This window comes from Peromyscus maniculatus, chromosome 9 (assembly GCF_049852395.1).
Source record: "Peromyscus maniculatus bairdii isolate BWxNUB_F1_BW_parent chromosome 9, HU_Pman_BW_mat_3.1, whole genome shotgun sequence".
Lineage (NCBI taxonomy): Eukaryota > Metazoa > Chordata > Mammalia > Rodentia > Cricetidae > Peromyscus > Peromyscus maniculatus.
Window position 1 is genome coordinate 100642144 of NC_134860.1, and position 14127 is coordinate 100656270.

The window sequence follows — 14127 nt, forward strand, 5'->3', positions numbered from 1 at the left end:
TCTTTGCATTTGGACTAGCTGTAGATGTCTGTAACAGTTTCCATGTGCTGCAAAAAAAAAAAAAAGCATCTTTGATGAGGGGTAAGAGCTGAACCATCTGTGGGTATAAGGATAAGTGTTTAGGATGTATCCAGAAGTTATATCCATTGAGAAAAATGACAGTGGTAGGGTCTCTTCTGGGTCCATGACCTCGTTAGCCACTGGTTAGTGACTCCATTCTCAGTACCAGGCATGACTTTCCTTCTGTTAAACAGGTTCTAAGTCCAGTAAGACACAGCCAGGGCTTTTGTTTTTGTTTTTGTTTTTTGCATCATTCCCAGAAGCTGGTTCACTGACTGCTGGATGGTGACAGTGGACTGTCAATGAGCAGGCTACTGGAAGGGACTCCTTGCCCTTGGGGTTCTGGGGTCATTTCTGCCTGTGTCATATTTGTGCTTGTTTCCTTATGATAAACTCTCAGGTGTGGGATACCTAGTAAAGAGAGTGTGTGTTCTTCTGATATATGGTCTGTGGTGGTATTCTAATTGTACTGAAATGTGATTTTGATTGTATGTTAATAAATAAAGTTGCCCAGGGGTCAGAGCTATTAGAGCCATAGACAGAGTGTGGCGGTGGTGGCACACGCCTTTAATCCCATAGATCTCTGTGTGTTCAGGGATACAGCCAGCATTGGAGACATATGCCTTTAAGACCTAGGGAGCTGTACATTCAGACAGTGACGAGGCAGTCATGTGTTTGGGTTTACAACCAATGAGAAGGCAGAACAACATACTATAAAAAACAAAACAAAACAAAACAAAACAAAAAAAAAAACGAACAGACAGGATATAGCTCTCTTTTCGAGAAGCTGGGACACAGAGGAGGAAGGGTGAGATTTTAGCTCTGAGCTCTGACCTCTTGGCTTTCTCTTTTACATTGTTTCTGTGTTTCTTATTTAACAAGACAGTTGGTTACATCTACAATGGTCTCTAGCAGATATGGACAATCCATCCATTTTAAACCATATATGTATATATGGAATCATAATATCCTGGCTACTATACAGCCTCCTCTCATCAGCTCTGCACCTACAAGTGAGCTCAGTACATCATTGCAAAAGAAGTCTGAGTGAGGTCATGTGGGAAGTGTTGAAATGATGGCAATTCCATGGTTAAAACAAAAGTGGAAGGGGAGAAAGTGGAGGGAAGGGTTGAGTATAAAGGCACAGAGCTGGTAAAGGCACCCAGCCAGCAGCTGCTCCTGCAGGTCACTCCTCAGCCGGAGCTCCCCCTCCAGCACAGCAGGATGCTCAAGGTATTGTAACCCTGGCTGTAGCTTGCCTAAATTGCTTTTCTGGTTTGATTCTTCCTTTCTCGATTGGTTGGTCTTTTAGCAGCTATCTGCTCTGCTGCAGAAATGACATTTTAACTTTTCTCGGAGCCTCTGGGCTGCCTCATAAGCTGCGTGTTCGTTCACATCAGTGTTTGACAAATGAGAGACATGATCCCATCGCTTCCTCCTAGCAAGAAAGTCTGTCATTGTAAGTTCACTGAATCTCCACCTCTTGCTTTTATATGTGCCCTCTGTGTGATACAAACAGATTGCATCTCTAATTATCTGTTTGCTGCCACGGTCCCTGTCATCTCCTGGTAAGCTTTTTGAGTCAGAAAGCCTCACTTACTGGTTTGGCAGTTTAGAGAGGTATGCATCATGAGTTCACAGGGGCTCCTGACATTTGCTACTAAGTGACTCCATTCTCTGCTTTAATCTATACATTAGTCACAGTGTTTCACTAAAAAGATATGCAAATGCCACCATAAAGTCAAGTACACCAGCAAGACATTTGACATATAGATGAAGTATGACTCAGAGAACTGAGCAGCAGTGATTATTCCCCTCACAATCTCTCCCTTCAAGGTCAGGGAAGGTGATTTGTTCTTCAGCTCACTGATCATATTCAGCACCATCAGGGAAGCCCACTGGTCTCAGAGTCATAAGTTACATGAGCATGGCCTTCTAATGCTATCCCCACACCTTGGGTTCTATGCTGGTGCCCCCCACCTGCTATTCAGCCATCCAGTGTTCAACTAGTACTTGGAAATTAAGTCAGAAGATTTTGTTTGTTTGTTTGTTTGTTTAGAGACAGGGTTTCTCTGTGTAGCTTTGTGCCTTTCCTGGATCTCGCTCTGTACACCAGGCTGGTCTTGAACTCACATAGATCTGCCTGCTTCTGCCTCCCAAGTGCTGGGATTAAAGGCGTGTGCCACCACCGCCTGGCAAGTTAGAAGATTATTAAGTCAGTTCTTCCCCCTATTTCCCTCTCTCTTCTGCATGTAAAATGTTTATCAAAATATTTGCCAGCCTGGAAAGCAGTATTTCCTCTGCCCTAACCAGAAACATCCATCGCAGTATCTTTTTGTTCTCCTGGCCATCTCCTCTCCTGCTTTCTCCTATTCCAACTCCCTTTATTTTCTATCAAAGTTTCAAGATGCAACAAATACTCCATTCTTTTTAAAATGACAGTCTTTATCTGACCGATAAATCTGAAGATTCTAAGAATGGGTTAGGCAAGCTTGTGGGAACTCACGAACTTTAGACCAACAGTTTTGGAGCCTGCATGATACCAGACTAGGCCCTCTGTTTAAGGGAGACAGTTGTGTAGCTGGATCTGTTTGAGGGCCCCTGGCAGTGGGATCAGGATCTATCCCTGGTGCATGAGCTGGCTTTCTGGAGCCCACTACCTATGATCAGATGCCTTGCCCACACTTGTTGCAGTGGGAGAGGCTTGGTCCTCTCTCAACTGAATGTACCAGGCTTTGCTGGCTCCCCATTGGAGCCCTTACTCTTTTGGAGGAGGGGATGGAGTTGGGGAAGGCTAGGAGAGAGTGGGAGGAAGGATGAGAGAGAGTTGGTACACAAAATGAATAAAAATATTTTTTAAATAAAAAAAAAGAAGGGGGTTAGGGCTGAGGCAGGAGGATTGTCACAAGTTCAAGGTCAACCTGAGCTAGAGAGTGAGTCAAAGCTAGCCAGGGCCACATAGAAAGACCCTGCCTCAGAAAAAAAGACTAGTGGGTTGCAAAGGTGGAAGATTCCCACGTAGGCACTGGCTCTGTTCTATGACTCTGCTTTGACAGTGAGTTCCATGTGAGAGACACTTCCGATTCTTTAACCTGGTAAGTCCTCCAGCTACCATTTGTAAACAAAGAAAAGGAAGTGAAGCAATAATGTGATCATGAGATGAGGAAAGGGAAACTACTGAAGAGTTTATTACAAGAACTCAGTGCTAGGCATGTGGTGACCTACCCTTCCAGTTGGATATTTTAAAATTTATTCTCCTGTGAAGGCATGTAGAAACAAAAGGATTACCTGTGCATTGAAGGGCTTGACAGTTAAAGGAACTGCAAAGTCCTCTACTACCACTTAAGAAACACAAATCAGGGGTTGGGGATTTAGCTCAGTGGTAGAGCGCTTGCCTAGCAAGCACAAAGCCCTGGGTTCGGTCCTCAGCTCTGGAAAAAAAGAAAGAAAGAAGAAAGAAAGAGAGAGAGAGAGAGAGAGAGAGAGAGAGAGAGAGAGAGAGAGGGAGAGAGAGAAAGAAAGAAAGAGAGAAAGAAAGAGAGAAAGAAAGAGAGAAAGAAAGAGAGAAAGAAAGAGAGAAAGAAAGAAAGAAAAATCATCCTGCCCTGGGGGGTTGTATCTGGTTTATGAGCAGAGGCAGAACTCCTTCTACATACACTGATCACATAGCACAATATCCTTCCAGCCCCCTTCCCACCTCCTCCATCTGGTTCTGCCAGGCTTCCCTTCACCGTCCTCATCATGCCCGGTCGTCTTTATCAGTGTGACTGGGCAAAGAACTTAACAATTGCATATTTCCACACCCTCATGCCTAATGAAATGGGTGCCTAGAACACAAATTCAATCACATCAACCAAGTTTCTTCTCACAGAGCAAAACTCTTTACCTCAAGGTCTCTTAGCACAAGAAGTGAGTGGATTCAGAGCGATGCACTATTCTAACCTGCTTCTCTCTGTAGTCTGTCACAGAAAGCTTCGCCAGCATGATTCACGGCTTGAAAGTGGACCATCTGACAGATGGTGTCATTCAGAGGAGCAAGAGGATGATCCTGGATTCTCTGGGCGTTGGTTTCCTGGGAACAGGCACAGAAGTATTTCACAAAGTCACCCAATATAGTAAAGTAAGAAGTCCAAAGTTTGCTTTCAAGATTAAAAACAAGCGTGTGCACAAGCATACATAGAAGTCTGTGCCTGTGTTCAACTTAGTTTGGTTGCATTTGATATGGATAGCATTGTTCCGTACATTTTTATGAGTCCCTCTGTTTCATGATATGATTTTTAAAGCCCATTCCTATCCATTACAAATTCAGGCCTAAAAACCATTCACTGGTAATACCTCACAGCTGTTCACTTGTATGACTAAAAGTACATTTCAACCCAAAAATCTTAGCAGTGAAAACATTTAACCACGGACAGCTTCTTCATGCAAATATTCTCTGGAGAAAAGTCTGTTCAAGTGCTCTGAGCACAAAGTAGGCATCGCCATGGGAGGCACAGCTACTCTCAGGGGGACTTACATGCTGTAGCCAGCTAGTCTGCCCCATCTTATCTCCCACGCCCAGTATTTACCCCAAGATCAAGTAAGAGTGGAGTCAGACTCACTTGAATGGAGTTTCTAGATCATGACTTGGGGATAAGCAGATGCATGCCTCTCCCTTACAAGACCAATGTGTATTCCTCAGCAAGGAAGAGAGCCCACCAGCTAGCTGCTGTCTCAGGGGTTCGGAGAGGCCTGATGTCAGGATGCCTTGAGGATGAAGGGGAACTCTTGAAGTGTCAGCTCAGTGTATTGTTGGGTTAACTGACTTTCCTCTGTTCCAGATCTACAGTTCCAACACCTCCAGCACTGTTTGGGGTCGACCGGACTTCAGGCTCCCACCCACATATGCTGCTTTTGTTAACGGCGTCGCTGTAAGAAAGTTTACCAGCCTTTTCCACAATTAAATCATTAAATCATAAATTCAAGACAGGAAAATTATTCACAAATGAGATCACTGGGGTTCAGAGATCTGACATGCCTGCCCTTACTCCTCATGTTCATGTTTCTACAGTAAAATGGAACTTTTCCAACAAGTTATAAAGTAGAAATAGTAGAAGGCTCTAGACTAAAAGCACCTGTAAGATATTCTAATTCTGGACCTTGAATGGATATAGCAAAAATGCATGATATGTATGCACTCCAAGATCCAGATACAATGCCTTCTTGGTCGCTTCTGTTGCGGGTCCCAGTATCTGTACAGTAATGTGCTCTTCATTTAGTGATTTGGGTATTTATTCAGAAAGAGACAATGACCACACAGTATCTCTATTTTCTCGATGAAAAAATTAGGACTTCTCATCTGACAGATAAGTTTCAAATTATTTCCTGTGTGTCAGGGAAAGTCCACAAGACATAATATAGATATACACATGCTGGGCTTCGAGAGCTGTGTTAACTGGTCTGGGAGGACAGCAGCTCAGACTAACCAAGCAAAGCCCACTGACATGGCAATAAGAAACACACAAGCCACACCAGATAGACACAAAACCTATTTTAATGAACTTCTGGTTATTCCTAACTGTTTCATATATGGAAAAATTAGATGGTTGAGATGAAAAGGGAAGAAAACCTCAGGGCATAAACCAACCGTCTGAAAATACAGTTTAATAGCTAGTTAATGGAGGTTTGTGAGCTCTTTGCTGTCCTTGCAACTGTGACAAAACTTTTAAATGACTTCATGACAGAGACACAAAAATACGTGGCCCAATCTATAATAAATGACATTAAATTTTTGGTGTGACTTGTTTAAAGGGAGAAGGGCAGGGAAGCCTTGTGAGGGAGAATGTAGATCTCCCCAGGAGCTGTGGTCTCCAGGGCAGAACTCAGCATCCTCCAGGAAACCACTGGCTCCTCTCCGAGGTCCTGCCTTCCTCTGACAAAGGAGCAGGGACCACTGTCACCCCACCATGCGGTTAAGAGTCACAGCCAGTTGTTGCTGGGCATGGGGCCTACCTTCAGTGTGGTTAATGTGCCTGGTGAGACGCCATGGGAAAAAACTAGTTTTTCCTTTGCAAACGATGTTAATTTGTATTTCTTGTTCTACTTTTCTTTTGTAAATTCTAGTTTGATATTTTTTTGTGTCTGTTTGTCTGCCTGTTTATTTCCTAAAGAGAGAGAGAAAGAAAAGGCATGGAGTTGGGTGGGTGGGGAGGTGGGGAGGACCTGGAAGGAGTTGGGAGAGGGGAAACCACGATCAAAACATATGGTATGATTTTTTAATTAAAAAATATTTAATTAATTAATTTTTTTAAAAAAAGAATCGGTTCATTTTTAGGGTGTAATGTCAGGTAATGGGGTTCCTAAACCTCTCAAGGTCATTGCTAATTAAATGCTTATCCAGTCCAAAAGCCAGTGCATTTAAGGGCATTTTTGAGGGGGTTTGTTTGTGTCTATTCATACAGGTTCACTCCATGGATTTTGATGACACGTGGCACCCTGCCACCCACCCTTCTGGGGCTGTCCTACCAGTCCTCACAGCTTTATCGGAAGCCTTGCCTCAGACTCCGAAGTTTTCTGGCCTTGACCTGCTGCTGGCATTCAATGTTGGTATTGAAGTACAAGGACGATTAATGCACTTCTCCACGGAAGCCAAGGACATACCCAAGAGGTATAGTGAGAGACTGTGCCATCAGGGAGAGCCACACTGCCCTCTGTCTGTCAGAGGCTGTCGGTGCAGAGCTGTCTGGCTTAGAAGCTGGCTCTGCTGCTGTTATTACTGCTGCAAGGTAGACCATTTTTCAGCCACGGAACAAGCCCTATGGCGATACAGAAAGATTTGGAAACGGTTATGAAAACATCCTTTGGGCTTGTCAAGTCAATTTAGTTACTAAGACCATGAGATAACTTGGAGGTCTGTCACTCCGAGGTGATTCCTGTCACTTGCATCCAGGAGTATTCTGGGTATCACAGGATTCCCCTCAAGCTGGAGTTACAAGCAGTTGTGAGCCACGAGTTGTAAGGCTTGGCTTGGAACTCAAGTTGAGTTCTCTGCAAGAGCAGTACGTGCTCTTAAGTGCTGGACCATCTCTCCAGCCTCTATAATTTTTTTGTGAATTGCATTTTTGTTCTCTGAAAGTTTCATAATTTACTCACTGTACATTGATCATATCCTCTGTCCAATTATCCCTTGTGTCCCCCACTTCATCTTTTTCCCAGCTGAACATCTTTTTCATTTTTTTATTAGTAACCCTGAGTCCAATTAGTGCTACCCATATACACGTGGGTGGGTGATCACACACTAGGGCCACATCCTCTCCCCCACCTCAGCAGTCATCAACTGCAGTGTTTCCTCCCATGGGAGTGGGGCCTATTGCCCCTTCCCCCATTGATGTGGAACTTTGACTGGCTTGATCTTGTACAGGTCTTGTGAAAGTAACCTGCTGTGAGTTGGTGTGTACGATAGACATGTCGTGTCTAGAAGTCAGTATTCTACAGCTCTCTTCCCATCTGCCAGCTCTTATATTATTTGTTCCCCCTCTTCTTTGAAGTTCCTGGGCCTTGGACAGGGGGAAGTTGGTATAGATGGGTAACCCATCAACTGCTGAGTACTCAGAGCTATTTACGATCAGCACTTTGACCAGCTGTGAGTCTCTGCATTAACCACTGCCTACGGGGGGAAAAAAAAGAGCTTCTCTGATAGCAGCAGAAATTTATAGGTGCTGCTATATTAGAACTATTTAGAATGCAGTTTAACAGTATGGACCATTTTGCAAAACAACAGTAGATTCCAAGCCACTGCCCTTCCCCAGGACCATGATCTCCCCAGTCATGAGCTTTGGCCAGGTTTACAATACCGGGCATAAAATCTATCCTGTGCAGCAGACCTCAAACCCCATCAGGAAGGAGTCGGCTACTCCCACGATTTCCCTGCCACTATTGCATCAGTGGGTACATCTTGCCAGCAGATCACTTAGTGGTGTGGCATGCGATGTCCAGTGCTGGGTCTGGATGTCTTTTTCTCCCAGCAGCCTAAGTAGCACCTTCTACTAGCTACCTGGCAGAGAGAGAGAGAGAGAGAGAGAGAGAGAGAGAGAGAGAGAGAGAGAGAGAGAGAGAGAGAGAGAGAGTGTTTCCTGGTCAGTTTGAGGTTGATTTCTCTGTGTCCTGCATTCAAAGTGAGTGATGTCTTCAGCTATAGGGTCTTACACTATGGTGACTATTGGTAACCAAGAGCAACAGCATTAGCTTGCGTTGTTTTGGGTCCTTTTGTGGACCAGCAATTCATAGGGAGGTCACCCTTGCCTGACAGAGATTTTCATTTATTAACCCATGTCTTCTGGGAGAAGCATTGCCTGCCTATGCAGAGTACTTCTGTTAAACCTCCCTTTATAAACATTGTGTATTTTAATTAGCTTACAAAGTAGTGGGTCCTAATAAGGCTTCCTCACGTATCCTTAGTTTGGGCTAAAGCAGCCCCTGCTTTTTCCACTCAATCCCTTGTATCCCCGTGTCAACTTTTAACCTGACATTCCCCAACTCTTTTCATGTCCCTTGATTTCTCCTGTCCTCTCTAATGGGCTGTTTTCCTTGGGCTGGAGGACTGTAGGCGTCCATATAGCTTTCTCATGCCCCCTTCTTTTTGATTAACTCTTCTACTAACATCTCACTTCCCCACTCCTCATGGCCTCCATGTTTGAAATTTTCCAACCCCTGCAGCTCCCTCTCTACTTTCATTGTATCTGTATTTTACTATCCCCTCTCCCTTAAGGTATTCATATCAATGGCCTGTTTCCAGGATTCTGGCTTCTACATACACCCCAGGTTAAACACATTAACCAAGAGATCCACATATAAGAGATAATATGCAGCATTTGTCTTTCTGGGCCTGCCTGACCTCACTCAATATAATTTTCTCCACTTCCATCCATTTACCTGCAAATTTCATGATTTTGTTCCCATTGTCTATATGTACCACATTTTCCTAATCCATCCCCCCATCAGTTGAATGTCCTGCTTTTTCCTTTCAGGTTCCATCCTCCCTCTGTGGTAGGGACTTTGGGAAGTGCTGCTGCTGCATCCAAGTTTTTAGGGCTCAGCTTGACAAAGTGCCGAGAGGCCCTGGCTATTGCTGTTTCTCATGCTGGGGCCCCCATAGCAAATGCTGCCACTCAGACCAAGCCCCTTCACATCGGCAATGCAGCCAAGCATGGGATGGAAGCCGCGTTCCTGGCAATGCTGGGTCTCCAAGGAAACAAGCAGATCTTGGACCTGGGGTCAGGGTTCGGTGCCTTCTATGCCAACTACTCCCCCAAAGGTCTTCCAAGCCTGGATTCTCACATCTGGCTGCTGGATCAGCAAGATGTGGCCTTCAAGAGCTTCCCGGCGCATCTGGCTACCCACTGGGTGGCAGATGCAGCTGCAGCTGTGAGAAAGCACCTCGTGGTTTCAGAAAGAGCCCCGCTTCCTACTGACCACATCGACAGAATTGTGCTCAGGATCCCCGATGTCCAGTATGTAAACAGGCCCTTCCCAGACTCCGAGCATGAAGCTCGCCATTCCTTCCAGTACGTGGCCTGCGCCATGCTGCTCGATGGCAGTGTCGCTGTCCCGTCCTTCCACAGCCAGCAGATCAATAGGCCAGAGGTGAGAGAGCTGCTCGAGAAAGTGGAGCTGGAACACCGTCCTGACAACCTGCCAAGCTTTAACACACTGTACTGTGAGATAAGCGTCACTCTTAAGGATGGCACCACCTTCACGGAGCGCTCTGATACCTTCTATGGTCACTGGAGGAAACCACTGAGCCAGGAGGACTTGCAGAAGAAGTTCCGAGCCAACGCCTCGAAGGTGCTGTCTCGGGACACAGTGGAGAGCCTCATAAGGGTAGTAGGAAACCTAGAAAACCTAGAAGACTGTTCCACATTAACCACACTTCTGAAAGGACCTTCTGTCCAAGAGGAAGCCTCAAAACTATCCCACATGTTCTCCTTCCATCACACAACTTTGCACTAGAGGAGATTCAATTGTTTGCTTTATTGCCCCATCCACCCAGCAATGAACAGAGCAAAGTAGAGAGTCCATAAACAGATAAGTGTATTTGGAAGGAGTCTTGTCCTACAAGCTTAATAGGGCCATTCCTGCTACCTTCGAGATAATATTCAAGAAACAAACAACACACAACCTTCTGTGTATTCCCAAGGGTAAAGTCTAAGACCCTGTGATCTGCTTATAATCTTTTCTGAGTAATTATTTATTAACTCTGGGAACTCCACACATGCTGCTGGCTGCAGGTGGAGCAAGCTCTGGTCTGGGTCCCCGCCTATCCAGAGAGGACGGGTAGTGCCCAACCCTCCTGTCTGCAATGGCTGGGTTGAGAGATCGGCGGGTTTAACATTGCTTCCTTCTTTCCACACATAGCCCTGAGTATGGAGCCAAGATTCTTCTGCTTCAGGGCCTCTACTGAAGACATAAAAGACAGTCTGGGATGGGGTAGGACAGTTTGACTTAGGACCCCCAGTCTCACTCTTTACAACAGATAATGATAATAATCTGTTAGCTCAAAAAAATTGGACAGATGACAAGTCAGAGATACAATAAAAATGAAAAGGGAAAAAGATGTAAATGTGTGAGTAATGGAAATATTAACTATAAAACATAGAAATGCCACATTAGCAACCATGATACATATGTTCTGAATTCCTGGTGTTTTCAAGAAAAGAATGGGACTTTTAGCTCCGGATGTTGACTTTCAAGCATCGATGTGGAAATGTGTTGGGCGACTGTTTGAGAACGTCAGCAGAATATATCACTTCCCAGTTCATAGGAGGAGAAAAATGTAATTAGAAAAATGATAATCCAAGGGAAGCAAAGAAAGAAGGGGAAAAGAAATACAAAGAAAACAAGATGTTTGGAAATCACCATATAAAATGATAGAGTATAACTACAATTCAGAAAAAAAGGAATAATAAATGTTCCAGCTAGGCAAAACCAAGATTGTTAGAGCATGCTTTCTTTTTAAAAAATGCTTAGCAGTTTTATTGATGTCTTATTAATCATCCACTTGAAGTATACAGAGCATTAGTAAATTTGTGCTATCACTGCCATAATTGAGTTTTGGAATACTATCATTACCACTAAAAAAATCCTTCACATCTATTTGACATAAAGCCCCATGCCCACCTCCAATATTTAGCCCAATATGAGCTTTTCAAATACAGTTTTGTCTTTTCAATACACCTCATACAAACGGGGCCCTACAACAGTTAGTCACCCGTGCCTGTTTTCTATTACCTAATTAAATGGTTTGGAGCATCTGCCGCTTGCGGATCAGTACTTTAATCCCTTCATTGCTGGGGATCATTATAAGGTCTATGACAGCTTGTGTTGGGAGACCTCTTCAGGGAGGATGGATAAATAGAAGCCTATCATTTAATTTAACACATGATAGTGAGGACTTAACACATGCCAAGGACTGTCCCTAGTACAGGTGACAGGACAATCAACGAAACAGTTCTGACCTCCTGTTCTCATGTGCTTGCAATATGATTGGACAAGGAGCCGCCTTTGTGCCTGTTCTGGCCAGGCTCCACTTCCTGTTTTCAGGTCCTGGTGTGCTTGCCAGCTTCCGGGGGCTGAGTTGTGGTCAGGGTCCAAACTAGGAGAGCCTTCCCTAATGCAATTAAAAATAATAATTCCTGGGCTGTGATACAACCTGGGAAACCTTGGAAATGTGGCTTCCGTGTCAATTCAAACAGAATCCAGCATAGAGCAAGGCTAAAGGGGACTCCAAGTATGGGAGAAGTTAGCATTCCTTCCAGTGGATGTTGCAAGTATGTGCAACTATGTGCACATACATGTTTGGAGTCCTTTCCCACCAACAGAAACCCACCCACACCTGCATGTGTTGGGAATCTTTTTGAATCCTTTAGAACATGATTTTTTTTTTCATTCTGTCTTCAGCTCTATGTGAAAATGGAAGAATAGAGGGTGGTTGGTGACTCATTGGATGAAGTCGTCACCATCTAGACTGAGGATCTTTGTTCATAGCTCCAGTGTCCACAGGAAAAGCCAGGCATGCTGGCTTGCACTTATATTCCCAGCACTGCAGAGGCAGAGACAGAAGGATCATGGGAGCTCACAGGCCAGCCCGTTTAACCAAACCAGCGAGCTCCAGGTTCAGTGAAATATCCTGTCTCAAAAATAAGATAGAGAACAATAGAGGACCCCAACATCAATCTCTGACCTCCACACATGTACACACACACACACAACAAATACACAGACAGGCAGACAGACAGAAAAAAGAAAACAGCACATGAATAGTTGACAAAAAGTAAGAATTCAGTATTTCCAAACCAGTTGAGTGTTTTACCAGCAACTAGTCCAGTGCCTGCTACACCCTGAGCATCAACTGTTTCTAGCTGCAGAGCATGTCAAAACAATGTGTGATATATAACTTCTAAAACTGCCCTGGCTTCATGTGAACCTTAAAGAACTCAAGGTAACTAAAATGAGTTTAGCCTTCTAGTTCATTCACAAATGCAAAAGTTTGCATCCCCCCCTCATGTAAATTCTCCCAGATTTTTATTGGAGCTCATATCACAGAGCAAGCACCAGTTACATCTGGCTCTGAGGAAGGAGCCCACCTGGAAGTCCAGATGAGCCAGGAGCCCATCTGTTTCAAATGTGACATGGCAGTGTTGCTTTTGCTTTAAAAAAATGAAAATTCAAAATGAAGCATGCTCATGCAGAAAATGCATGGACTGAATAACTTAATGATGGGTACCCAGATATGACTGAGATCATATTGGAAGTGGCTATCAAGCTATAGAGTGTGCAGTTCATTTGGTCAGAGATAAAATATTTTTACTTCAACAAATTGTTGTAGTCATCTCCTCTAGGGCATCACTTTCTAAACTCGCTATACATTCTAAGCACCCCCCTTCTTCCTGGCTCACTAAAAACATTATGCCAAAGGGTCGTGCCATGAATACACATCAGTTCCGCGTCATTGGCCGTATCCCTCTGGGGCTCACTTTCATCTTTAATTCCACCCAGGATCCTTGACCCATCAGAAGAGAGCAGTCTGAGTGAAGGGTTCTTGGGCATCTGGCAGTGTGATGGTGAGAAGGATTAAACTACTCAACTCTCCGTCACTTCCCAGCACTGCCGTGTTCAGATCAGAAGCTCACAGATGCCACACACGTGATAACCATGTTCTAACCAAGCTTTCATTTAAATATCCGCCTAACAAGGAAAATTAAGACTAAAGTTATGGGCATCGAGGAGAGATAGTTAAAGCAACCACAATTTATTTTATACAAAAGAACTACTACATTGAATTTTTTTTCTTATGGAGAAAGCCAGTGTATTTTGAAAGAACACACCAGCTCTTATCACCTTGAAACACAGTTCATTGCCAGCCCTACCCCCAACCCTAAGACCAATCACTACACTCCAGCTCTGTAATAAAAGCTAACGGGTCATCCTGTCAGAGCAGCAGTTATACGTGGGGAGGACGGAAGAGCCAAAGTGCGGCAGAGCTTCTTACCTGTCAGGAAACTCAGCCCTCTGCCTCTCTGCAGACCTCTGTATCACTGTCCTGGCCGCTGAGGCTTCTCCAGCAGGAAATGGACAACTGCCAGGCCAGAGGATGCACAGCGACAGCCCAGGGCCTTCCTGGTACAGCCTTGGCAGCCAATGGCCTTCTAGACCACTCTAACCCCACCTGAAAAGACAGGAGGAGCCAGGGTTAATAAAGACAGCTGATGAGAATTTAGGCCTGATTTTTAGGCAAAAACCGAAGGGCTGTGATGGGATCACTACATTAGATTCACATACTGAGTCATCGCCCTGTGCTCCATAAATATGTAGGACTAAAGGAATAACAATTGGAGTGGGCTGGAGAGATGGCTCAGCAGTTAGGAGCACATGCTGTTCTTCCAGATGACCTAGGTTCCATTCCCAGGATCCACATGGCAGCTTACAGCTATCTGTAACTCCAGTTCCAAGGGATCTGACTCCATCTTCTGAATTCCTCAGACACTAGGCACACACGTGGTACATAGACATATGTGTAGGCAAGCATCCATA

At 44.5% G+C, this 14127-nt stretch overlaps 1 protein-coding gene across 1 annotated transcript; it reads left to right on the forward strand.

Annotated features, from left to right (window-relative positions):
* The first annotated feature begins 1177 nt into the window (after nucleotides 1–1177).
* Nucleotides 1178–10651, forward strand: Acod1 (aconitate decarboxylase 1). Its single transcript, XM_006978019.3, has 5 exons — nucleotides 1178–1293; nucleotides 4019–4180; nucleotides 4881–4970; nucleotides 6501–6706; nucleotides 9066–10651. Exons 1-5 carry the CDS (start codon nucleotides 1285–1287, stop codon nucleotides 10045–10047), a joined length of 1449 nt encoding a protein of 482 aa, XP_006978081.1. The 5' UTR covers nucleotides 1178–1284; the 3' UTR covers nucleotides 10048–10651.
* The last annotated feature ends 3476 nt before the right edge of the window (nucleotides 10652–14127 follow it).